This window comes from Monodelphis domestica, chromosome 5, assembly GCF_027887165.1.
Source record: "Monodelphis domestica isolate mMonDom1 chromosome 5, mMonDom1.pri, whole genome shotgun sequence".
Taxonomy (NCBI): domain Eukaryota; kingdom Metazoa; phylum Chordata; class Mammalia; order Didelphimorphia; family Didelphidae; genus Monodelphis; species Monodelphis domestica.
This window is the reverse complement of record NC_077231.1, coordinates 40278059-40304638: the sequence shown is the minus strand read 5'-3', so window position 1 is coordinate 40304638 and position 26580 is coordinate 40278059. Positions and strand designations below refer to the sequence as shown.

At 38.3% G+C, this 26580-nt stretch overlaps 1 protein-coding gene across 4 annotated transcripts in view; it reads right to left on the bottom strand.

Moving 5' to 3' along the window:
* Positions 1 to 26580, bottom strand: part of TBC1D30 (TBC1 domain family member 30) — a 144894-nt gene that overhangs the window by 48524 nt on the left and 69790 nt on the right. For 2 of the 4 annotated variants that reach the window (XM_056800714.1, XM_056800713.1), the window contains exons 3-4: positions 6786 to 6847; positions 6201 to 6266 (exon numbers count right to left, since the gene is read on the bottom strand). In XM_056800714.1, coding sequence (XP_056656692.1) covers positions 6201 to 6266; positions 6786 to 6847 — 128 coding nt within the window. Of the gene's footprint in view, positions 1 to 6200; positions 6267 to 6785; positions 6848 to 11097; positions 15528 to 26580 lie in introns of those variants that run through there. The other 2 variants (XM_001381477.4, XM_056800715.1) reach the window with 2 other exon arrangements.

The following is a 26580-nucleotide window of genomic DNA, read 5'->3' as shown; positions in this document are numbered from 1 at the left end:
GGAAAATCAAAAGATCATAGTTGAAAACCAGTCTTTAAAGACTAGAATTGGGCAAGTAGAAGCTAATAATCTCACAAGACAGCAATAAATAATAAAGGAAAGTGAAAAGAATGACAAAAATAGAAGGAAACATGAACTATCTCATTGACAAGACATCAGACCTGGAAAACAGGTCCAGGAGAGACAGTTTGAGAATCATAGGTCTACCTGAAAACCTAGAAAAAAACAGAAGCATTAACATCATATTACAAGAAATTAACTAAGAAAATTGCCCTGATATCCTTGAACAATAAGGCAAAGTTGGCATTGAAAGTGTCCATAGATCACCTTTTATATTAAATCCTCAAAAGAGAACCCCCAGAAATATAATTGCCAAATTCAAGAACTTCCAAGCCAAGGAGAAAATATTGCAAGAAGCCAGAAAAAGATAATTCAGATATCAAGGATCTCGAGTCAGGATTACACATCATGATCTGGCAGCTTCCACACTAAAGGACCACAAAGTTTGGAACATGATATTCAGAAAGGAAAGAGAATTGGGTTTACAACCAAGGATCACCTACCCATCAAAATTGATTATATACTTCCAGGAGAAAGTATGAGCATTTAACAAAATAGAAGATTTCCAAGTATCTGTGAAGAAAAGACCAAAACTAAAAGGTAAATTTCATGCCCAAATATAAAATTCAAGAGAAACATGAAAAGGTCAACCAAAAAGGGGGGGGGGATTTAAGGGTTTCAATAAGGTAAAGTTCTTTATATTCCTATATGGAAAAATGATATTTGTAACTCTCAAAAACTGTTTTCACTATCATAGTAGTTAGAAGAATTATTCATAGGTAGAGGTTGCGGTACTAAGTGGTTTAAGATGATATGTAAAAAAAAAGCAGAGGGAATAGAAAAGGGCACCAAGAAAAATAGTAAAATATAAAGAGGCACAGGGGAGGGGGAGGGGAAGATTATCATTATAAGAAGGAGAGGAAGAGAGTGCTAATAATAATAAACCTTGCTCTCAGTAGAATCAATCCTGAGAGGGAAGAGCATCTAGATACATTGGAGTATAGGATTCTATCTTACCTTACAAGGAAGTTGAGAGAGAAAAAAACCAAGGTGGGAAGTGGGAGGGGAGTACTAAAAGGGAGGGAAATATAGGGAGATGGGAATTTAATAAACCCTAAAGTAAAATAAGAAGGGAATAAGAAGGGAGGGGGTGGGAATGGAAGTAAAATAAAGGTGTGTCAAGGAAGTTCATTCCCTCCCCTTCCTGATTAACCTGACCTGTCCATCAATATTCCTCACATAGCACAGTTATGCCAGGTTTTGCATCCGTGAACAGGCTGTACATCAAAGAAGTGAGGGGGCTTTTTGAATGAAAATGAGAACAGAGAAGGCAGGTAAGGAGGAAAGAGGAAGGGACTGGCAGGCTAGGCAACTCATGGTTAGGTTACTTAGAGGAATGATGAGATGTAAAACTATGATTGTCTACCCTTTCTAATAAACCTTATAAATAAATATATATATATATATGTAGAAATATTAATTTAATTCTTACAAGGATGGGCAACAGGGTGACTGATTGAAAACACTCGTGTAGAAGGAAATAGTGAAAGAAGAAAGGGTAGGACTAGGAGAGGAAATAAAAATGATGGGGAATACAGAGGTGGTAATCATAACTCTGAATGTGAATGGGATGAATTCATCCATAAAACACAAGCAAATAGCAGAGTGGATTAGAAACCACAATCTTACCATATGTCATCTACAAGAAAAACACATGAGGCAGGTAGAAACACAAAGGGCAAAGGCAAGAAGATGGAGCAAAATTTATTGGACATCAACTGAGAAATAGAAGACAGGAGTTGCAACCACAATATCTGACAAAGCCAAACTAAAAATAGGTCTGATTAAAAGAGATAGAGAAGGTAATTACATCCTGATAAAAGGCAGTGTAGACAATGAAGAAATAGCAGTACTCAACGTGTGCACCAAATGGCAATAGCATCCAAGGCTTTAAAGCAGAAACTACTGGAGCTAAAGAAGGAAAACGATAGTAAAACTACACTAGTGGGAAACCTAAACCTTCCTCTATCAGATCTAGATAAATCAAACCAAAAAATAAATAAGAAAGAGGTAAGAGATGTGAATGAAATCTTAGAAAAATTAGAGTTTATAGATATATAGAGAAAAATAAATAGGAGCAAAAAGGAACAAATGGTACATTCACAAAGATTGACCATGTACTAGGCATAAAACATTGCAAAAAAAAACAGAAATAAATGCAACCTTTTCAGATCATAACACAATCAAAATAATAATTAGTAAGGGTACATGGAAATGCAAATAAAAAAATAATTAGAAATTAAATAATATGATTCTCCAAAATTGATTGGTTAAAGAACAAATCATAAAATAATTAATAATTTCATTGAAGAGAATGAAAATGATGAGACATCATATCAAAACCTATGGGATGCAGCCAAAGCAATACTCAAAGGAAGTTTTATATTCCTGAGATCATATATCAACAAATCAGAATTGGGCATGCAAATTTAAAAACTAGAAAGTGAACAAATTAAAAATTCTCAGATGAAAACTAAATTAGAGATCCTAAAAATTAAAGTAGAAATTAATAAAACTGGAAGTAAAAACTATTGAATTAATAAATAAGACTAGAAGCTGGTACTTTGAAAAAAAAACAAATAAAATAGACAAAGTACTGGTCAAACTAATTTTAAAAAAGGAAAAAAGGAAACCAAATTAACAGTATCAAAGATGAAAAGGGAGACCTCACCTCTAATGAAGAAGAAATTGAGGTAATTATTAAGAATTATTTTGCCCAATTATATGGCAATAAATACAGCAATTTAAGTAATATGGATGAATATTTACAAAAATATAGGCTGCCTAGATTAACAGAAGAGGAAATAGAATACTATATAAATAGAATCCCATATCAGAAACAGAAATTGAACAAGCCATCAAAGAACTCCCTAAGAAAAAATCCCCAGAGCCAGAATTCACAAGTGAATTCTATCAAACATTTAAAGAACAACTAATCCCAATACCATACAAACTATTTGACAAAATAAGCAAAGAAGTTCAACTGAATTCTTTTTATGACACAAATTTGGTACTGATTCCAAAGCCAGGCAGACCAAAAACAGAGAAAGAAAACTACAGACCAATCTCCTTAATGAACATAGACGCAAAAATCTTAAATAGACTACTAACAAAAAGACTTCAGCAAATGATCACTAGGATTATTCACTATGATCAAGTGGGATTTATACCAGGAATGCTAGAATGGTTTAATATTAGAAAACCATCCACATAATTGACAATATCAACAACCAAACCAACAAAAATCACATGATTATGCAGAAAAAGTGTTTGACAAAATACAATACTGATTCCCATTGAAAAAACTAGAAAGTATAGGAATCGAAGGGCCTTTCCTAAAAATAATAAACAATATAAATTTAAAACCATCATGAAACATCATCTGCAATGGGGATAAATTAGAAGTCTTCCTAATAAGATCAGAAGTGAAGCAAGGATGTTCATTATCACCTCTATTATTTAACATTGTACTAGAAATGCTAGCATTAGCAATTGGAAAAGAAAAAGAAATTGAAAGTGTAAGGGTTAAATGGTAGGAGTTTTAAGGTATTGAAGCAGGTAATGAGGAGACTAAACTATCACTATTTGCAGATGATATGATGGTCTACATAAAGAATCCTAGAGAATCAACTAAAAACCTAGTGAAAATAATAAACTTTAGCAAAGTTGCAGGATACAAAATAAACCCACACAAACCATCAGCATTTCTATATATTTCCAACCCAATTCAGCAGCAAGAGTTAGAAAGAGAAATTCCATTCAAAATCACCCTAGACAATATAAAATACTTAGGAATTTATTTGCCAAGGCAAACACAAGAATTATACAAACACAGCTACAAAACACTTTACAATTTTACAAATTAAAACAAGATCTAAACAACTGGAAAATATTAATTGCTCATAGTTAGGATGAACTAACATAATAAAAATGACATTCATACCCAAATTAATTTACGTATTCAGTGCCATATGTAAGGGCTAAAAATTAAATGTTGAACTAAGTGTATAAAAATATGATCTCTGAAATTATATTACTCAATTCAGTATTACTTTTTATGATAGTGTATTTACAAACTACCAAGAAACTTTTTTATTGAACTAGAAAATATTATAGCAAAGTTCATTTGGAAAAACAAAAGATCAAGAATATCAAGGGAAATAATGAAAAAATGTGAAGGATGGGGGGCTAGCAGTACCAGATCTTAAAATGTACTACAAGGCAGTATTCATCAAAACAATATGGCCAAGAGACAAAAGGGAGGATCAATGGAATAGAGTTGGGATAAATGACCTCAGCAAGATAGAGTATGATAAATTCAAAGATTCCAGCTTTGGGGACAAAAACCCACTATTTGTCAAAAACTACTGGGAAAATTGGAAAACAGTATGGGAGGAATTAGATTTTAGATCAACATCTCACATCCTATCCCAAGATAAATTCAGAATAGGTGAATGACTTAAAAAGAAAGAAAGAAACTATAAGTAAATTAGGGGAAAATAGAACAGTATACCTGTCAGATCTATGGGAAAGGACTTTAAGACCAAGCAAGAGATAGAGAATATTTCAAAATGTAAAATGAATAATTTTGATTACACTATATTAAAAAGAGTTTGTACAAACAAAACCAATGCAACCAAAATTAGAAGGGAAGCACAAATTGGGGGGAAAATCTTTATAACAAAAACCTCTGACAAAGGTCTAATTACTCAAATTTATAAAGAGCTAAATCAATTGTACAAAAAACCAAGCCATTCCCCAACTGATAAGTGAACAAGCAACATGAATAGGCAATTTTCAAATCAAAACTATCAATAAGCACATGAAAAAAGTGTTTTAAATCTCTTATAGTTAGAGAAATGCAAATCAAAACAACCCTGAGCTTTCACCTCACACCTAGCAGATTGTCTAATGTGACAACAAAGAAAACTAATAAATGTTGGAGGGGATGTGGCAAAATTAGACATTAATGCATTGCTAGTGGAATTGTAAATTGATTCAACCATTCTGGAAGGCATTTTGGAACTATGCCCAAAGGGCCCTAAAAGATTGTCTACCCTTTGACCCAGCCATAATAGTGCTGGGTTTATACCCCAAAGAGATAATAAGGAAAAATACATGTACAAGAATATTCATCGCTGTGCTCTTTGTGGTGGCAAAAAAATTGGAAAATGAGGGGATGTCCTTTGATTGGGGAATGGCTGAACAAACTGGTATATGTTGGTGATGGAATACTATTGTGCTCAAAGGAATAATGAACTGGAGGAATTCCATGTGAACTTGAATGACCTCCATAAAGTGATGCAGAGCGAAAAGAGCGGAACCAGGAGAATATTATACACAGAGACTGATACACTGTAGTACAATACATTGCAATGGACTTCTCTACTAGCAGCAATACAATGATCCAGGACAATTCTGAGGGACTTCTGAGAAAGATGCTATCCATACCCAGAGAAAGAACTGTGGGAGTAGAAACACAGAAGAAAATCAACTGCTTGGTCACATGGTTCCATGGGGATAAGATTGGGGATGTAGACTAAACAATCATTCTATTGCAAAAATTATGGCAAATGAAAAACCCAGTGGAATAGCTTGTTGGCTATGGGAAGGGGTAGGAGTAGAGGAGGGAAAGAACATGAATCATGTAACCATGGAAAAACATCCTAAATTAATGAATTAAATAAATAAACTTAATTTAGAAAAAAAAAAGAAAGGACATCAGGGCCTTTCCATTCCAGGGGTATGACTTAGCCATATGTGTGCCTCATTACCAGCTTATTTTTTTGTTTCTGCTCTTCCAACTGATGATGCTGTGTATTTTTAAGAGTTTGGGTCTCAGGTTTATAGGAGAAATATTTTGTTATAATTTTATGGTGTCATCTCAATAAATGACGATTTTAATTTTTAAAACAATTTTTTCGATTATTGCTATCAGAAATCAGATTAGCATGGATATACAAAGAAGAACATTTTTTAAACTGTTGAGTTAGAATTCACTTTTTTAAAATCCCATAAGTTCTAAAATTCCCTTCAAAAAATGTAACATAGTAATAATATTTTTAAAGCCCTCTACATACCTTTCTTCTCCACTCCTTTGGTATTCCAGTTGAAAGTCTGGCTACAGCCTTGAGAGCATCATACCACTAGAAACAAGGAGGATTAGAAGAACATCAAAATGGATCCACAATAGAAACCTATGTGTATGTTTATGTTATATGCAAGGAAATATGTTGCCTTCAGTTTTATCAGTAAAGAACTTTACAATGGAACGTTTATAAGGACATAAAAATAGGAAAGTTTATAAAATTTGTCCATGTACACATTGATCTGGTCTTTTTAACTTTACTGAAAAAACTGAAATGTTGTCATATAGAAAGAAAGACAGAGACAGAAAGAGAAAAATAAAGGCAGAAAGAAGCAGTGACAGAACGTGCTTAAAATAAGAATTTGGGGACATGTATGCATACATACACACATACAGGGTATTCAAAATTCTTAGTGCAGTTCTAAGCAATAAGACTTAATTCTTGAAGCTGCACAAGACTTTTAGGACTCCCTGTATTTGTAAATTATAGCTACTAGTCTAACTTTGAGATACCTCTGCATATATCTTCAGATACCCTGAAGTGAGTTAATGTCACTTCATAAACATCTTACATTACCTGCTGGAAACCATTTTGACCTAAAGATGGCTCAAGAGTGAACTTCAACTTCGTGTCAACCCCTAGAAGAAAAATACATGCTTTATATTATTTATGGAAGGAGACATCAGACAACATTGAAATGATTTCAAATGGAAATTAAACTCATGCTATAGAATTATTAAATGAGAAAGTAATGATAATGCTTTTGTTTAAATTATATTCATTGATGCCCACTAAAAGTCCTGGAAAAAAGAAAAAAGAGAAGAGCAATTTTAAAGATTAAAATAGGATAGGATCCACAGGCATTGCCTACACAACTTTTAAGCCTTGCATGGATCAACAAATGAAAAATTAAATTGTGAAAAACTGTAGTGATGACACTACCCTCCCCTCTGTGAAATGTTCCATTTCATCCTGTCATTCTAACATTCTAAAATTCAATATCTACATTGATGGCATGATTTTTTGCAGATAATTAGACAACTATTTTAGGTGAAAAGCTTAAAGAACAAAATTTTAATTATGCCTGATAAATGAGCTTGAATACAGCTCTCTCCCTCTGTTTCTAAAACTAAGGAACAGAGATAATACAATGAAGGAAGGTGTAGAGGATACATTTGTATCATTTGTTTCAAAGTTCAATTAAGCAAAGCCTTATATTAAAGCATATATTATTGTTATTGAAACTCAAGGAAAGGTTTATTAAAATATAATATCAAATCTGTAATGTTTTATACTCCATTTACTTCTAGATGCAAAATCAATTTGATAACAACTTAATAATGATCCATTTTATTCAGTTTTTAAAAGACACTCCACTGGGGAATTTGAAGATAAAATGGAAAAAAGATCTATTGATCTATATTAACAGTAATGCTCATTTTGGCAAATTGCAAACCAATTAAGTGGTGACATTTCATATTTCTAAGCTACTGACTGCCATGTGTTTTCAGGAAGAACTTTTCCACAACTTTTCACATTAGATTGAATAGTTTGTAGCTAAAGATCCTCAGTGGCCTCCCTTAAGCAGAGAGGCAGAGGGTGGGGGGGGGGGGGAAGAGGGAGAGGGAGAGGAAGAAGGAGAGAGAGGGAGAGAGAGAGAGAGAGAGAGAGAGAGAGAGAGAGAGAGAGAGAGAGAGAGAGAGAGAGAGAGAGAGAGAGAGAGAGAGAAGAGAGAGAGAGAGAGAGAGAGAGAGAGAGAGAGAGAGAGAGAGAGAGAGAGAGAGAGAGAGAGAGAGAGAATATTTATACAGGTGAAAGATAAAGAAAAAAGGAAAAAATGTTATATTTAATCCTAAATCCAGTACACTTCAGTCTTAGAGCCTTGGAGTATTTGTGCATATAGGTCAGAGAATCATAGAGCTGAAAGCAATCTGAGAAGCCATTTAACACAACCCACACCTGAACAAAAATGCCTTCTACAATATGCCTCAGAAGTGTTCAGCCTTTTGAAGGCTTCTAATAAGGGCAAATTAATTACCCACTAAGGAAGCCTATTCCACTTTAGGATAGGTCTGATTATAAGAAGAAGTTTTGCCTTGTTAAACTCAGATTTTAACTTTGCTCTTAAGATTTTCTCAAGTGGTTTGTGCAGAATACTACAGACACATCCGCATTCATTCTTCAAGGCATCTATACTAGTCATGCTGTAGACCAGGGCAAGGGTTCTTAACCTACAGTCCATGAACTTGTCCTCTTTTTATGAACTCATTTCAATATAATTGCTTTTCTTTGTAACTCTTGTTTTATTTTATGTATTTTAAAAACATTATTCTGAGAAGGGGCACATAAACTTCGCCAGATTGCCAAAGAAGTCCATGATTCAAAAAAAGTTAAGGACTCTTGCCTTAGGGAAAGAGAAATGAGTTTAGAGTCAAGAGACAGATTAGAGAAACATGTACATATGTACACTCCATTTACAGGATCACAGATATAGGAGTAGAAAGGACCTCAGTGACCATCCAGGCCAACCCCCTCATTTTACATTGAGGAAACTGAAGCCCTGGTCCCAAAATTTATCCAAGGTCAGAGGCAGAAGCAGATTTGAACGTAGGCCCTATGTTTGCAAAGCCATTTTTTTTTCACTGTACAACACTGCCTCTCCTGACTGCCCATGCGATCCTGGCAATCTGACTTAACCTCTTGTATCATATTTATAAAATAAGGGAACTGTATTGAGTGACTTTGCTAAAGTACTTTCCAGATCTAAAAAATGTAGATTCTATGATTACAAATCAACTCTGAAGGATTCATGGGTACTATGCTGAAGGTGATTGCAAAATCTCCTTCTCTAAAGAGCATTTTCTTGTTTTAGTTGGTTGACTTCTCATCTATTTAGAATGGCAAGAATTTGATTCTAGTTGAAGAGAGTCTTCCAAAAATCCCTTCCCAAGATAGACTTCTAAGGTACAATGTTGGTGCTGTCCAAACCCTAGGTGCTGAATGAAGAAGAGTATGCCAGCCATTCACTTCCCCCATCTTCCAGTTTATAATAAAGATAAAGAAATGTAATTGTCTCACATCACTTCTCTTACTAACTCCCGTGATCCCCAGACTCCTTTTTTTGGACCACTGACATATGTTGTCATTAATATTTTGAAGAAGAGACTGGGATATTTCTGGATAGATGTACTTTTGCCAGAAAAAGCTAGTTCCCTTTTTACGCTGAAATTGTGTGGGGAATAGGAGTCACTACAATTAAAGCCCAAACAGTTTTCTCCCATGCCAAAAAAAAAATGGGTCAAAGAGGGTTTAGCTCAGAACCTACAGTTCTCAGGCTGCACCAAGTGCCAAAATCAGGTCATTTTCATCCTTTCCCCCCTAAAAAAGTAAAGGGGGGAAGGTTTGCATTTTACTTGATAATTCTGCTCTTCCCTTCTAAGAAAAACAAAATGCTTACTTTTAACAAAAGAAGGAAGTTTAAAAATAAACGAGGAGATGTGTACCCATCCATATGCTTGAAAAGAGAAACAAAGAAACCAGGAGGTTTGAACAGAGCTCTTTTCTCTATCATTGTATTCAGGCATACAGTTTACATCATTCTGAATTTGGTGTTGGGGTTAACACCAAGTACACAACTGAGAAGTTCCCTCAAGCAAGGGGTCTCTGGGTTTCTGGAGAAACATACTGGTATGTTTCAAAGAGCAACAGCTTAACAAGTCTGGGCTCCCCACCTCCCCCCAGGACTGGTGAGTGATTCACCTTCTGGTGTCCACCTGCTACCCCACAGCCTACCATGAGCCCAGCCCAGGGCAGGTTGGGTGTTATAAAGAAGGAGGAGCTCTGCCACCCTGAAGCAACATTATGTATCTCTAGGAAGCACTGATCATACACACGTTGTTTACATACACACCTGGCTTCAGGAAAGGGCTTAGCTAGGATATGGCCAGAATAGCCCTGCAACCCCTGTTGACCTCCCCTAGACCCCCTTGCAAATTGACCTCTTACCTCCCAGAATGGGAGACGAGAATGGACCAGTCTGATCAGGCACTCACACACCTGAAGTCTTGGGAAAATATTCCTGTCATTTTCTCCAACCATTCTCTTCATTCTCTTTCTACCTGTCCTATAACACCAAACTTTCACCTAAATCTCCCTGCCTCTTTTCTTCTGCCAAGATGCCTGGATCCCAAACTCCTGCCACCTTCAGAACTCTTATCAAGCAGAAGAACCAAAGTACAGGTTTCCAAGACTAAGAACAAACCAACAGTCTCCCTTGTTCCCTACACTGAGACTAAATATGCCCAGCTCCAGGGTTATTGGGTGGAGGAGAGAGAGGAGGTGGAAACCCTGCCTGTTCTTGTGCCTAACATTCAGGGATGAGCATGACCAGAAAGAGCCGCCCAGTCAACTACCTATCTATGGCAGGCATTCATCTTTCTCACTCATGAAGCTGGTGGATGGGCTAGCAAGCCACTCCTGCCCAGGCCTTTGTGCACTCTCTCCCACCTTTGGCCAAGCCCTGCACCTTCCCTCACCCAGGCAGGAATCCAGTAGCTCCACAGCTTTATCATCCTAAATGCTCCCACCCAGTTTGGCTCCTTTCCTCCCAGGCTGTTGGTGAAGCTCAAGGAAGGGCCAAAGACCCCGAGGCATCACCCTACCCTCAACCATGCAGCGCCACTTTCAAACCCAGGGCATGGGGGTGGGGGGGTCATTAAGTAGGCACGGAGAGTGCTTTTCCTCTGAGCAGCAGTAAGAGAGCACTTGGGGGTTCCGGGTGTGTTAGAGGGTGGGGAGAGGTCAGGGGCTCAGAGTGTCAGAGGCTCTAGCCGAGAAAGGAAAGGGGAGCCAGGGCACGTGAGGGGCACGAGAAGCCCAGGATCCTCACCCGGCTCCAGGGTGCAGAGCAGCCGAGGTGCGGTCCGGGATATACAGCTCCGTTTCTTGAGCACATTGCTGAGGATGTTGCCTACGCCTCCCCCGCTCTGCCGCTTGAGGCATCTCCCACCTCGTCTCAAGGAGCTGGTCAGCTTGTCCTGCCTCATGGGGAACCGCCTAGGGCTCCGAGGAGGCTACCAGCCACTCCTCTCCCCGCTGCTGCCTCACCCAGCCACTGCCCAGGCCCTGGCAACCGGGAAGGCAAGCAGCTGGTCCTTTGCTGAGGAGAGAACGCGGCTGTAGCTCAGGGCTGCCGAAGGTCCCCTTGGGGATGAAGAGGTGATTCAGGGCAGAAGAGCCGGGCCAGGGGCCATGATGAAGAGCTGGGAGGCGCCCAGGGAGCTCGGTGTGCGAAGGCCGGAAGACATCTGCAGTGCAGAGACAGTCCAACGGAGGGATGGAAGAGGGCTGGGGGATGGGGAGGGAAGGAGGGAGGGAAAGAAAGAGGAGAGGAGCGAGCTGCTGCTCCCGCCCACAATCCTAGCATCATCAAGCCCAGGAGAGGCAGTTCATTCAGTGAGCTCATACATGCCTCCATGAACACATGCCCAGCCTGGCTCCATGGCTGCCTCCAGCACCTCGGAGAGTGGGAGAGCTAGAGAAAAGCGCAGGCTCCGCAGCAGAAAGAGAATTTGAAGCTCAGCGCTTCACAGTGTGGGAAAGGTCCCTGGAGGCTTCCTGGGGCCGGTTTGGAGAAGAGGTATGAGAGCCAGCAAATCGCGTTGTTGTTGCTGTGTTTGTCCCGGCACTGTGCAGATTCAGCAAAGGGCTGAGTTTTGTAAATAGAGCACTCCCCAAAGACAGCTCCTTTATGTAAGCGACCTCAAAGCCCAAACCAGGTCCAGGCTCGAATTTCTGCACCATTCAGCTGACCAGCAAACCAAATGTGGTCCATGTAACACATAAGGGTCAGCAGACTGTGAAGTGCACTCGACTCTAGCTCAAACTCCTGGGCACCACCCTTTGTTAACAGAAAGCTGAGATGTTGAATTCAAGGGGGATAAAACAATGGTTTCTTTTTTTAAAGGTCAGTTTGAGGGAAAAGAAGTTCTTGTTCCCACTTCAAAGCACAATTTCACACTCAAACACTTTGCATTGCTTCCCCAGCAAGTGAGATTTTGAGTGCCAGAGCCCTGAAGGAAGGTTTGGCCTTTCCTATGCCTGGGACCTGTCCTTATTCCTATTTTTGAGTACAGGGTCTTTCCAGAAACCAATCAAGTGGGCTGCAAAAGGAGAAGAGAATTTAAGTTCACAGATTCAAAAACACTGACACAGGAGAGGAATGCTGCTTAACCTCTATGGGAGTGGAGAACTTCAGGGAGTGGGGGAAAAGAGAGAGTAGACAGTGAGGGACATCATTTAGCTATGTGACCTTGGGCGTGTAACTTAACCTCTAGTCCTTAAAGTTGTCATATACCAAGTAGTTGCTACTCTCTCATTGTTGTGAAGACCACTCAGAAAAACTTAAGTGACAGGATTTTGAGAATGTTATCTAAAATGTGAAATGAATGTAACACATCACTAATAAGTAATGAGACTTAGCTGATGGATGGATGGAGCTCAGGACTCAAGTCAGAATATCCAGGTTTGGGATCCAGATGAGTTCATTATTGTAAGCAAGGTAATTAACTTCTCTACTCCTCAGTTTTCTGAGCTAGGAAATAGGGTAAATAATATTTGTATTACCTACTTCACAAGGCTGTTGTGAAAAAAGTGCTTTGCAAGCCTGATAGTGCTGCATATAAATAAGAACTATTAGTACATTTTTATAGATTCAATCATTTTGGCAACAATAGTCAAGACTGAGAAACAGGAATAACATTCCAGAATCTTAATTTTAAAGAAAGTCTTTTATAGAAAAAAAAATTTAACCCTTGTAAATTAAATGGAGTATGGCTTTGCCTTTACCCATAGAATAGCACTAGCGTTATTATTCTTTTTTGTTATTGCTCCATATAGTCAGAACCATCATTTTGATAATCCTTATATTCTGGATAAATCACCACTTTCCTTCATCACTTGAACATTTGCTGGAAGAGGGCACAAAATCTTGCTGACTGGTGCTGCTGCAAATTCCTTCTCTATTTTCAATTTATCCCTCATATCTTTGTGGTCAATTTATATTGACTTCCATCAAGCACACTGAAGAAGCTGTTTCAAGCTTTCTCTTTCCTTAATCTCAGAACCCCATTTTCAAATCACTCCTCTCTCAGCAGATAAAGGAGCAGCAAATTCTTCTGTGCCTTAAAAACTCCCTGATTTCACCCATGTTGTTCTTCTTTCCAGTTTCAAAGAATAAGATGGACTTCATCTTTGCCTAAATTAATCCTTCTAATTGTTACTTTGTCCCTTCCCCTCTTATCTACTTTTTTCATTTTTTTTATGTATTACATTTAGATACTCAGTTAACTTCCTCCATTCCTCCTCTCTCCCCATTAGAGAAGACATCATTTGACAAAAAGATATATGGTGTATATATAAAACTATGTCTTACTTCTATTTATCAGGTCTTTCTCTGGAGGTGGACATGCACCAGTCATTCTTCACACAATATTTCTGTTCCTGTATATGATGTTTTCTTGGTTCTATTCATTTAACTCTTTGTTTCATGTAGGTCTTTCCATATTTTTCAAAAATTAACAATACGTTCTATGCCATACCACAACTCTATGCCACAACTTGCTTAGTCATTCCCCAATGGATGAATATCCCTTCAGTTTCCATTTCTTTGGCAATTTGAGAATTGCTATAAATATTTTAGAATATATAGGCTCTTTTCCATTTTCTTTTATCACCTTAGGAAATAAACTTTTTGGTTCCTCTATTTCCTTTGTTTCATCAATAATTTCCTCTCTCTTCTTCTTTCCCTTCATCTCTGCCTAGAAAATAGATTGATGTTCCCTCATTGCTTTAAAATTTTTTATTTAACCCTATAGATCTCTTTCCTAATTTTAATGCCTAACTTTTAAAAATAATGGTCTGTCTTTCCTACCTCCATAGCTTTATTCTTCTGTCACTCTTTATTCCCCTTGCCCAGTCAATCCTCATTTTCTTCCCCCAACTCAAAACTGATCACGTCAAGGTCATCAATTACAATGATTGATTAATCCCTAGATCTAAAGCCTCTTCTCAGTTATCATCCAGAAAAAGAATGATAGTGAGAAGATTTCTTTCTAATATTGTATTATTTTTATTTCTATGTAATGCTTTATATAACTTTCTTCTTTTGTTATTTCAAGTATTTTATTACATACTTAGTAACCACCATCACCACCAAAATATGTAACTAAACATGCATAAAAAATTATGTGCAAAACCCCAAACTCCATATTGTTTCCAATTTGTTTAAAAATATGTAAATTACATAGGTATGGCAATATAAATATCTTCTGCCTTTGAATTCCCTTTGGATCTGTTTGACTTGGATATTTTTTCTCTTGAATTGTGTGAATTTTTTAAATGTAATCATGGTGTATATTATTCTTACTCTCTTTTCTTCTCTTTTCATCTCTTCATATATTTCCCTTACTTTATTTATATTTCCAGTGGTGGCCATTTCTAACACATAATACAGTCCATTAAATTCAAATATCATAATTCATTCATTTCTCCCATTCATTTTTGTGTAATTTTCTAATTAAGGCTTGGTCTGTGTTTCAAGCTTCTTTCCTCTTTCCTTTGTCCTGGAATTCTCTTATGTTCCTTGCCTCAGAGTATCTTCTAAACTGGTACAGCAATTGTGAAATCCATCTTGTTTAGTAAACAAAAAAGTATCTTAAGTCAAGCATCCTTCAGTCCCCCACTGAAATGAGTTGTGTAGGTCAAAACTTAATCAGACCAATCCAATCACTGTATCACCAACTCACATTCACCTCCAATGCCCATCAGGAAGTTGCTGGTGGGAGCCCTGTTTTTGTAGAGCCTGAGTAGGAAACTTCCTTACATTTGCGTCCTAAGCTCTAAAGATGAAGGGAACTTGGGCATAGGTCTATGTTTGCTCTGGGGTAGTTACAGGCTGAACTGAGTACATTATTATGCAAAAAGGTATGGGACTAAGGGGAGTAAAGGGGTTATAGCAGCCCTGATCTCCTTATTCATCATACTTCCCCAACTTTTCCTTCCTATCCTATTTCCATATCATACTACATAATTTAACTTGTATCTATTAAAACAAAGTGAGGATGTAGAATCATTTAATGTAATTTCTCTGCATGTGTGAACCATTTTATCTACTGGTCCTCATAGCAGAATTCTCAACTTCTTCCCAAAATATCTTAAATTAGGAATTGTTTTTTTTAAAGTCTTCTCATCTAGATTGCCAAGAGCTATTAGAATCTCATGACCAGGCATGATTCCCTCCACCACTCTGAAGGAATCAGGGAGGGATTGTAAAAAAAATTAGTCTTCCTCCTCATTAGGTATTCACCAATTGGAAATATCTAGGGGAGGGCTAAATAATGAGCTTCCAGAATTGTATTCAATGACTCAAGATACTGAAGGTCTTTGTCTTTGATCACAGAGATAACTAACCAGTTAATTTATTAGTTATTGATAACCTGCTCAGTGTATTCATTTTCTTACCCAGAACCCAGACTCTTGGGATTTTTAATTGTCATAAAACAATGATGCATTTGGAGTTAGAGGACCTGGGTTCAAATCCCAGTTTGCTACTACCAACATGATCTCAGACAAATAACCTCACTTTTCTAAGCATCAGGCTCCTCATCTATAAAATGATGTGGCTGGAGTAGATGACTTTTAAGGTTTTTTCCAGTCCTAAATCATTGATCCTCCAAATGTTGTTATTATCGTAACTAGTACAATTCTGAGCACAAGGCAGACATTCAAGAAATACTTACAGAATTGAAAAATATCTTTTATTTGAATTAAATTCCATTTGTGTATAATAAGGTCTCTCTCGTGGCAGGTAAGAATTCAAGGACAAAACTCAATAAGTATATTATATTACAGGTACTGTGTCAGCTCTACAGATATAAAAACAAAAATTAAGCAGTTCCTGCTCTCAAGCAATTTATACTTCAAAATGAACATTCATTTATTCCCTAAACTTTATAATAAAAGGAAAGCCTACTCATATAGGGGGGAAAGCTAACTCTTGGATATTACTTTCTGAAATCCATAGAATTGGCAAGTGAGCAAGCCAACAGAAAATTTTAAAGTTTCTCCTAAGGATGCAATAAGCAGAAAAGGAATTAAACAATATTGTTTTGTTTACATTGTAGAAGAATGCCAAGGCTGCTAGTTTTTATAGCAAACAGATAATTAAACACTAAAATACAATGCTCTAAAAAGCAACATGGCACAATTCTAGTATCACATTTATTATGTGACTCATCACCCCTTTTCTTTTTTGAGTCTGGAAAATCTAAAGAAGTGGAATTCTAAATGGGTTTATAGGTAACAAAAATGTTATCCCTTATTTTGCAGCAAGACCTCAGTTAGTTGGTTGCCAAAACAAATTCGATCTTTATTTGTTATTAATGAAGCTTACAACCAAATTACTGAAGTCATAGTCACATAAATTAGGCACTGGCAATATACAGCACACATGCCAAAAATGAGACGCAGGCAGATTTCCATTGGCATGAAGGCTGGTTGTTGCTGCCATTTTTGTCTCATCCCCACCCCATCTTTCATGATAAGCCAATGTATATAGTACATGTTCTAGGGGGACATAACTTTGGCACCTCACTTTTCAAAGACTGGAGATTCCAGATACACCATTACCGAAACAAACTAGGGCACTGCCCCCAAATGCAACAAATGGAAAGGCTCATGTGAAAGATATTGGACCAAAATACTCAGTCTTGGGAAACCAAAGAAAGTTATGAAGAAATAAGCATGCATGCATATGTGTATGTGTGTTTAAAATAGTTTAAGCAAAGTATCTTGGAGACTGACAAGCTCAAGGAACTGGAATTGGGATCAGAAAACCCAAGTCTGAATCCTAGTTGTAACTATCTGTGTAAGTTTGGACAAGGCACGAAGGTCTAAACTTCTTTTTGAGATGAGGTGTTTGGATTCAGTGATCTCCTAAGATACCTTCCAGGTCTGAATCTATGATCCTATTGAGATCCTTCCAACTCAGAAATACTTTAAGAGAGTAAAATATCACTTCTCTGATCATAAAATATTCAATGTCATACTGCTCTTTTTCCTATTTACTTATATTGAATGTTATTAAATATTGTCATGATACACCCTTTTTGATCATAGAGCAAAAGGTGTTTACTGGCCTCTTAGATTTGTGGGGGACAGCAGGAGGTGGGGAAAACACCTAGGTAGGTCAGTAGATTGAGAGGCAAGTCTAGACATGGGAGATCCTAAATTCCAATCTGGTTTCAAACACTTCCTAGATGTGTGACCCTGAGCAAGTCACTTGAGTACCATTGCCTAGACCATACCAATCTTCTGCCTTAGAACCAATACATAGTATTGATTCTAAGATGGAAGGTAAGAGTTTAAAAACAAAAAGATCTAGCAGCTGTGTGTTTCAGTGGCTAGAGAGCCAGGACTGGAGATGGGAGGTACTGGGTTCAGATTTTACCTCAGATACTTTCTAGCTGAATAACTGACACTGGGCAAGTTATTTAACCCCAACTGCCTAGCCCTTTCTGCTCTTCTGCCTTGGAACCAATACTTAGTATTGATTTTAAGACTGAAGGTATAAGGGTTTTTAAAAAACAAAAATTAATGGATTAAAATAATCTATGAAGATTATGAATAGCTTCTGGATACTAACCTTGAGTAAAAGAAAGTCAAGTATAACAAAGAATCCTATTTAGATTGTTTAAGGAAATCAGATAGGTCCAGAACTGGGTAGATGGCCAGACTCAAAGTGTAGTCCTTACTTCTCCGATGTCAATGTGGTATAAAGTCTCCAGTGAAGTAATCCAGAAATCTGGGATTATCTGTCTGGGTTGTTATAACATTTGTATGAATGTCTTTGATAAAAGCATAAATGGTGGGGGCAGCTGGGTGGCTCAGTGGATTGAGAGCCAGGCCTAGAGATGGGAGGTCCTGGGTTCAAATCTGGCCTCAGACACTTCCCAGCTGTGTGACCCTGGGCAAGTCACTTAACCCCCATTGCCTAGCCCTTACCACTCTTCTGCCTTGGAGCCAATACACAGTATTGACTCCAAGACAGAAGTGAAGGGTTAAAAAAAAAAAGCATAAATGGCATGCTCATCATATTTGCTAATGATGCAAAGCTAGGAGGGATGGATCATATACAAAAAAGAATCAACATCCAAAAAAATCTTTATGGGCTAGAGTATTAGGTTGAATCTAAGTGAAACTCAAGAGGGATAAATTTTTACACTTGGGTACAAAAAAATCAAAAGGGGTAACATGATTAGAAAGCATTTGTTCTGAAAAAGATCTATAGGCTCAGTGACCTGAAATATGGACTCAATGAGCCAAGAATGTGATGGGAAAAGCCAAAAAAGTCAATGTTATCATGGTCTGTATTAACAGAGCAGAGGGAAAGGATAGTTCCATTGTACTCTTCATTTTTCAAATCTCACTGGAAAACTGTATTCAGTTCTAGGCACCATGACTTAAGGAGGACATTTAGCTTTAGAACATCCAGAAGAAAAGTGGGATGGTGAAAAGCTTTGAGTCCATGACAGATGAAAGAAATGGGCAATTTGAGACTGGAAAAGAAAGGACTAATTAGATCTTTGACCAAGAATTTAAAACGCTATCATGTTCAGAAGGGAGCAAACTTTTTCCGTTTGCCCCCAGAGGGCAGAATCAAAAGTAATGGATGGAAGTTACCAAGAGGAAAATTTGGGTTTGATATTAGAAAAAAACTTAACAACTGGATCGAATCACAGGTGGAACAGGCTGTGGTAGGAGGCAGTAGCTTCTCCCTCCTTATAGGTTCTTAAGCAGAAGCTGGCCAACATTTATCAACAGAGAGATATAGATGAAAGTATGTATATCCGTGTGTGCTTATGTGCATTTGTCATGTGTGTGGCTACATGTGCATCACATATGTACATGTGTGTACTATGTGTGTATGTATACACATGTACATGGGTGTACATATCATTGGATTTACATCTATTTATCCTTAATTGTGAAGATTCCTTCCTTCTCTAAGTTGAACTAGATAGCTGCTAAAGTCCCTTCCAAATCTCAAATTCTATGATTTTGTGATTTATTCAGGAAGATAAACTCATGACCTGAAATCTTGGTTAAGGAAGGAAATCATCAAAAACTGAATAAAATCCCCTTCGATCATTCCTTTTCTTAAACCATGTTATTTGTTGTTCAGTTGTTTCAGTCACATCTGACTCTTCTTGACTCCATTTGGGACTTTCTGGTGTGGTTGACCATTTCCTTCTCCAGCTCATTTTACAGATGAGAAAACTAAGGCAAACAGGGTTAAGTGACTTGCCCAGGGTCACCTGACTAAGAAGTTCCTGAGGCTGGATTTGAACTCAGGAAGAGGATTCTTCCTGACTCCAGGTTTACACTCTATCCACTGAGCTACCTAGCTGCCCCCAAAACCATGTTATTAGCATGGATTAATATCTCCAGTTTATGTAATAGAGGAACATAGACTCCATTAATTACTCTTGTCTCCAGTTCCAAATTTCACTAGAGATGTTACTTAGCAGGGAGCAGGTTTAGCCCAATGCCACTTTCAATCGAATGTATCAGCTCCTACAGGGAGACAATGTACTGTAGCTAATAGAACTTACCACCAGTTCTCTCAATCTTGGGCCACCCTGAAATTAAAATACTGAGGGCTGTGTGGATATAAGTGGCAAGCCCTTTATGGAATATCCTAAATGAGAGAAATCTATGGTATAGATGCCAAAAGTGGAAAGTTGCATAGTTGTAGCTGTCACTGTTGGAGAAAACCCTTTGCAAAATTGTGAAAAGAATTCGTTAGGTTTTGCCACTATTAGACTTCCCTTTTCTTCTGGATGACCCTGGGCAAGTCACTGAACCCTGTTTGCCTCAGTTATACTGCCACTATCATACTTCCCTTTTCTGCTATTCTGGAATCTTGCCCCTGTTCCATTCTGATTTTCACCTGGCTCTCAATGGATTTCTACAAAAATGTTTAAACTTTAGTCCTTGAATCTCAGGTAAATTATCATTTTTAAAGGAGAGGACTTTCTTTGCTTCTGGCTTCTACTGGCCAGAATATCTCATATCAGAACTTCTGAGGCATTATAGAACCTATGTCGTTACTTCCTTCCCCTCTGTCACCATTAAAGAGAAATACACAGGGGCAGCTCATGACTAAGCTTTGGTTCAATGAATAGAGAGCCAGATCTAGAGGTCCTGGGGAGGTCCTGGGTTCAAATCTGAACTCAGATACTTCCCAGCTGGGTGACCCTGGAAAAGTCATTTAACCCCCATTGCCTAATCCTTACCGCTCTTCTGCCTTAGAACCAATATTTAGTATTGATTCTAAGATGGAAGGTAAGGTTTTTTTCTTTTTAAAAGATATATACATACACACACTCAAATGAATGAGGCAGTGAGTTGTCAAAAGGTATTTAAGCAATGATTACATGGCTTAACTTATTATGAGATACTATAGTAGGGGTTTGACTAGATGGCCTCTGAGGTCTCGATCTAGGAAGGGAATCAATACACAAAAACTTGGCATGTAAACTGAAAATTTGCCAACTTGCTCTAAAAGGTTCTATTCTCACTTCAAATGGAGAGAGAGGACCTGGTCCCAAAACATTCCCGTCCCCCTCCCTCTCTTACACTTACACACACACACACACACACACACACACACACACACACACACACACACACACAGGTCTCCCTAATCTTTGACTGTCCTTCCTCTAAAATAATCATGCCATCACTCTTTCCTTTCATGGCTAAACTAAAAAGAATAGTCTACACTCAGCACAATTATTGGCACAGAGTAGTTGCTTAACAAATTGATTCTTCCATTTCCTCACTTCGTGCCCCCTATTCTCACTACTTTCTCTTAACTCTTAAAATTTGGCTTTTAGACGTGCTTCAGCCCTGTACTTGTATCAGTTTACTTTCCTGAAACTCTGCTTTCCAAGGTTAGCTAAGTGTAACGACTTTTTCTCAGTATTCTCTCTACTATACTCTTAGTTTGGGACACTATTTGCCACTCCTAACTCCTCACTCTTAGATAAATCTGTTCTCTTTTGGTTTTCTTATGACCAACAGGACTTGCTCAGTCCTGTTAGTTTTTTTTGCTAACTGATTATCCTTTTCCCAACCACTAAATATGAGTATCTCCAAAGTGTTATATGGAGCCATCATTTCTTCTCCATCTCTGTCTCTCTATCTCTGTCTCTCTCTCTCCCTCTCTCATATAGAGAGAGAGATATTAAGAGCAAAAGTATACATATGTATATATAAATTTTTCTCAATGATCTCATCAGCTCCCAAAGATCCAATCATCATCTCAATGAAAATAAATCCCAATTCTACGTATTTAACTCTAATTCCACACTGCCAGATCCCTGGTAGACATCTCAAATCCAAATTGCCCTAAATGAACCTCATTACATTTCTTTCCCAGCCTGAGGGCTCACTTTACCCCATCCAAACAGAATCTCCCTCAAAATGTATCTCTTTTTCAGGTCTGCCATCTTTCCAGTTACCCATCCTCATGCCCTCAGAGTCAATGTAGGTTCTTCTCTCTTGCTTAATCTTCACATATAATCAATTAAGCACCTACTATGTGCCAAGCAAAGGGAGGCAAAAGACAGCCCCTGCTCTCAAGGAGCTTACAATCTAACAAGGGAGACATCATGCACACAAGTATATACAAAGCAAACTCTCTATAAGATAAATTAGAAGTAATTTTAAAAGGGAAGGCATGAGAATTAAGAATGGTTAGGAAAGGAAATAGCTAGGTGGCATCCCAAAACAGAGTGAGGTTGTTTGGTACACTTCCTGATTGTGTGATCCTGGGTAAGTCACACCCCAATTGCCCAGTTCTTACCACTCTTCTGCCTTGGAGTCAATAGTCAGTATGGATTCTAAGGCATAAGGTAAAGTTTTAAAATTAATAAATAAATAAAACTTTTAAAAAATGTAAAGAACTTCATCGGCCTCTTAAGTGGGCTATTAAAATAGCTCCTTAGTTGGTTTACCAACTTTTTGTCCCTCCTCTCCAAATCATCCCCAATTAGCTGCCTACTTCCAATCCACAAAGCTTCTAGAACACATATCTGTCACTGTCATTCCTCTGCACAAAAATCTTAAATGACTCCATATCCCATCTAGGATATAATAAAAATCTTCAGCCCAGTATTTAAGACCCTCCGCAATCTAGCTGTTAGCTCTCTTTCCATTCTAATCTCATACTGCTTCCCTTCCCACATGGTCCATTCCAGACAAGCTGACCACAACATTCTATTTCCCACTTCTGCCTTTGCACCGCTGGTCCTACATATCTGGGATGACTCCCTCCTAACCTATTTTTCCTAGAATCCCTTTCTCAAGACTCAGTTCAGCTACTCTCTCTCTCTCTCTCTCTCTCTCTCTCTCTCTCTCTCTCTGTATATATATATATATATATATATATATATATATATATATATATGATCTTTTCTGGTCCCCTCAGTCATTAACACTTTTCTCCTTTATCAAGTAAATGTATATTTACTTCTCTGCAAAATGTATATCTTCTCCATAAAACATAATCTCAGTGAGGGCAGGGATAATTTGACTTTTTACTATGTCTCTGGAGTGCCCAGCACAGTGTAGGTTCATCAAACCAAATTAAATTTACCTTTCTAGTTTTGTTTATCTTAAACTAGTGTTGCAAGGACTCCATTATTCTTACTCTTTTGTGATTGTTCAGTCTTGTTTTTTACACCCTCACCTTCCATCTTAGTATCAATACTGTGTATTGGTTCCAAGGCAGAAGAAGAGTGATATGGGCTAGGTAATGGGGGTCAAGTGACTTGCCCAGGGTCACACAGCTGGGAAGTGTCTGAGGCCAGATTTGAAATCATGACCACTCCATCTCCAAGCTTGGTTCTTAATTCACTGAGCCACCCAGGTGCCCCCAAGAAGATCATTTCGGGGCTGGAGGACAACTAGTGAAAAGGGTCAGGGAGATGGAGTGTCATATTCAGGAAGTAGCAAGAAGGCCAATGTCGCTGGATGATAGAGTACATAAGGGTGAGTAAAAGAGTTGGTAATCAGGAAGACTTATTTTCATGAGTTCAAATCTGGTCTCAGTTGACTCTATTAGCCTCTGTCTCCTCATCTGCAAGGGAGAAATAATGGCGAACCACTCCAGTTTCTTTGACAAGAAAGCCTCTGATGAGGGTATGAAGAGTTAGATAAGACTGAATAATCCAGAGGCAGCTGGGTAGTTCAGTGGACTGAGAGCTGGGTCTAGAGATGGGAGGTCCCAGGTTCAAATATAGCCTCAGACACTTCCTAACTGTGTGACCCTGGGCAAGTCACTTGACCCCCATTGCCTAGCCCTTACCACTCTTCTTCTGCCTTGGAACCAATACAGAGTATTGATACTAAGATGGAAGGTATGGGTTTAAAAAATGATCTTCCTCATCTGTCTCCCATCTTCCCTGACTACCTTAAGACTCAGCTCAAAACCCATCTTCTACTGGAGGCTTTTTTCTTCCTCCTTAGCCTACCCCACATCACCACCACCAATGCTTTCCCTCTGAAATTGCCTTCTACTTCACAATGCATAGCTCTTTTGTGTATCCTGATTTTATGTTGTTTCCCCTATTAGAACGTGAGCTCCTTGAGGTCAGGGACAAGGGTTTTGCCTTTCTTCATATCCTCAGCATTTATAGCACCAGGCTGCAGTTAGTTGGCATTTAAGAAATTGCTTGCTAACTGACTGACACCTCACTTTCTGGGGCCCCAGTAAATTGCAAAATAACTACATTTCTATCTCCAAAATATCTCTCATATCCAAACAGATTTCCATACTCATTTGTCCACTGTCTAAGCTTAAGCTTTCATTGTTTCTTGCCTAAATTACTACAACAGCCTACTAATTGTTTCCCTTGCCTCAACTTTCCCCCATCCATTCTGTGGATACCAGAGTAATCGCTCCTAAACTTAGGTTGGTCTAATTAGGTCATTCCCCTACTCAGTCAAATGCAGTGGTTCCCTATCACCTTTAGAATAAAATAAAAGCTCCTCTTTTAAGCTTCTGAAGCCCTTCTTTAAAAAAAAAAACCCTTACCTTCTGTCTTGGAGACAATATTGGCTCCAAGGCAGAAGAATGGTAAGGGTTAGGCAATGGGGGTCAAGTGACTTGCCCAGGGTCACCCAGCTGGAAAGTGTCTGAGGCCATATTTGAACCTAGGACCTCCCATCTCTAGGCCTGGCTCTCAATCCACTGAGCTACCCAGCTGCCCCCCTGAAGACCTTCTAAACCTATCCTTTCAGCTTGATTGGACATGACTTTGCCTATGCTCCACAAGTCAGCCAAACTGGCTTTCTCCCTCTTCTTCATATATTATGCTCCATCTCCTATTGCTATGCCTATGCCCGGAATATACTCCTTCCAGAGCTCTGTCATGGAATCTTTTCTTCCTTCAAGAAGGAGGAAGACTGATTTTTAGGGAAGCATCACCTCCCCAAAAAAGGTCAGAGGTCAAAGAAATGGAGTTATAGGGTTGGGTAAACAGAAATGGATAACCCTCAGTTTGTATGTTATTCAACAATTTGAGTCCACTGAAGGAGGTCCCCACTATCTTAGAAAGCTTAGTCCCCAACAAGATTCTGATGAGATTGACTACAAACAAAACATCCCCAGTGAAATAGACTTAATCCTTGGAAGCTCCCAAGATCCTAAAACTAACACATTCTCCCCCAAGTCCCTATTACTCAACCTCCCAATCAAGGAAAGTGGCCAAGAAGCTCTCCTCATAGATGGATTGATTTTTTTTCTTTTGTTATGAAATGTCACCCTTAGGTTGTGTATAAACCCTTTTTGTGCCTATCCCTTTTGCTTCAGGATATTGCTAGCCCCCTGACAACCGTCAATCAGCTTGTGCTAATTAAATATTTTAACCTTGTAGTTCTGCTTCTTGATTTATTGACCTCCAACCAAATGGAAGTCAACCAAATGGACACCTAGATGGTAGAGTGGAATGAGTTCCAGGGCCTGAGTAAAGAAGATCTGAGTTCAAATTTGGTCTCTGATACTTAACTAGCTGTGTGACCCCAGGCAATTCACTTAACTTTGCCTACGTTTCCTCGTCTATAAAAAAGAGCTAGAGAATAAAAATGGGAAATCACTCCAATGTCTTTGCCAAGAAAACCCCAAATTGGGGGAGGTGGGCCCATGAAGAGCCAGACATGTCTCAAACAACTGAACAACAACAAAACAACAAAAAAAATGAACCAAAATGGAAAGAGTTACTCTCCAGAAGGATCTCATGACTTCTGAGTTGAGGAATTCCCCAACACAGCTCAAGAACCACCTTCTACACAAAGCCTCCTTCCCAAACTACCTTGTATTTCATTATGTTGTATTTATTTGTATTTATTCTCTTAATGTTCATCCTGTATATATTTGTATGTATTGTTTTCTTCCCTGTTAGAAGATAAGCTTATTAAGAATAGATTGTTTCATTCTTTTCATTTATATCCTTTGTGCCTAGCATAATGCTAGCAAATCATTTAATAAACTCTTGTTAAATGATTGATTAACTCCACACACAAAAAATGTTTCCAGTTACTTCCAAGACCTGAAAAGATAATGGGGCAGGATGGAAATAAAAAAGCTCTGCCTAACCTTTAAAATTTAGAGTCTACACTCTTGAGAAGTGCCCAGAGAAACAGGGAAGTATCCTAAAGGAACAAAAACAGGTCAGATGGCAATAACACTCTGCCCATAGAACATTGTAACATAAAAGATGGTAACGTCTTTGGAAGCAATGGAAGGAAAGATGGTAAGGCTCTATGGTCTACCATTTTACCAGAAGCATTGTAGTTGGTGGATTACTACTACTCCAAGTCAGAGAAGCCATATCCCTAGCCATTGTTATTGAAAAGGGGACAGTAGTTTTACCGCTTAAAATAGGGCATGGTTCTGAATTTCTTCCAGCTACAGAGGGATTGGAGGAATCAACACTTAGCCAGAAGGATAGTGTCCAGTGCCTGGTGAAATTGGATAGGACAAGAGAGGCCATTAAAGAGAACTGTAACCACTCCTGGCAAAGACCAGGTAGTCACAAAACCCAATCCAATCCAATAAACATTTATTAAGCGCCTACTATGTAGCCCGTACTTGGCTAAGCACTGGGATACAATTAATAAAAAGAAAGACTGTCCATGCTGTCAAAGAGCTTATTCTCTAGTTTGAGGAGACCATACCAAAGGAGACAGAAAAGCAGTGGATACAGGGGAATACTCTTTGGAATTTATAATTCTTTCCAGTTTGGAA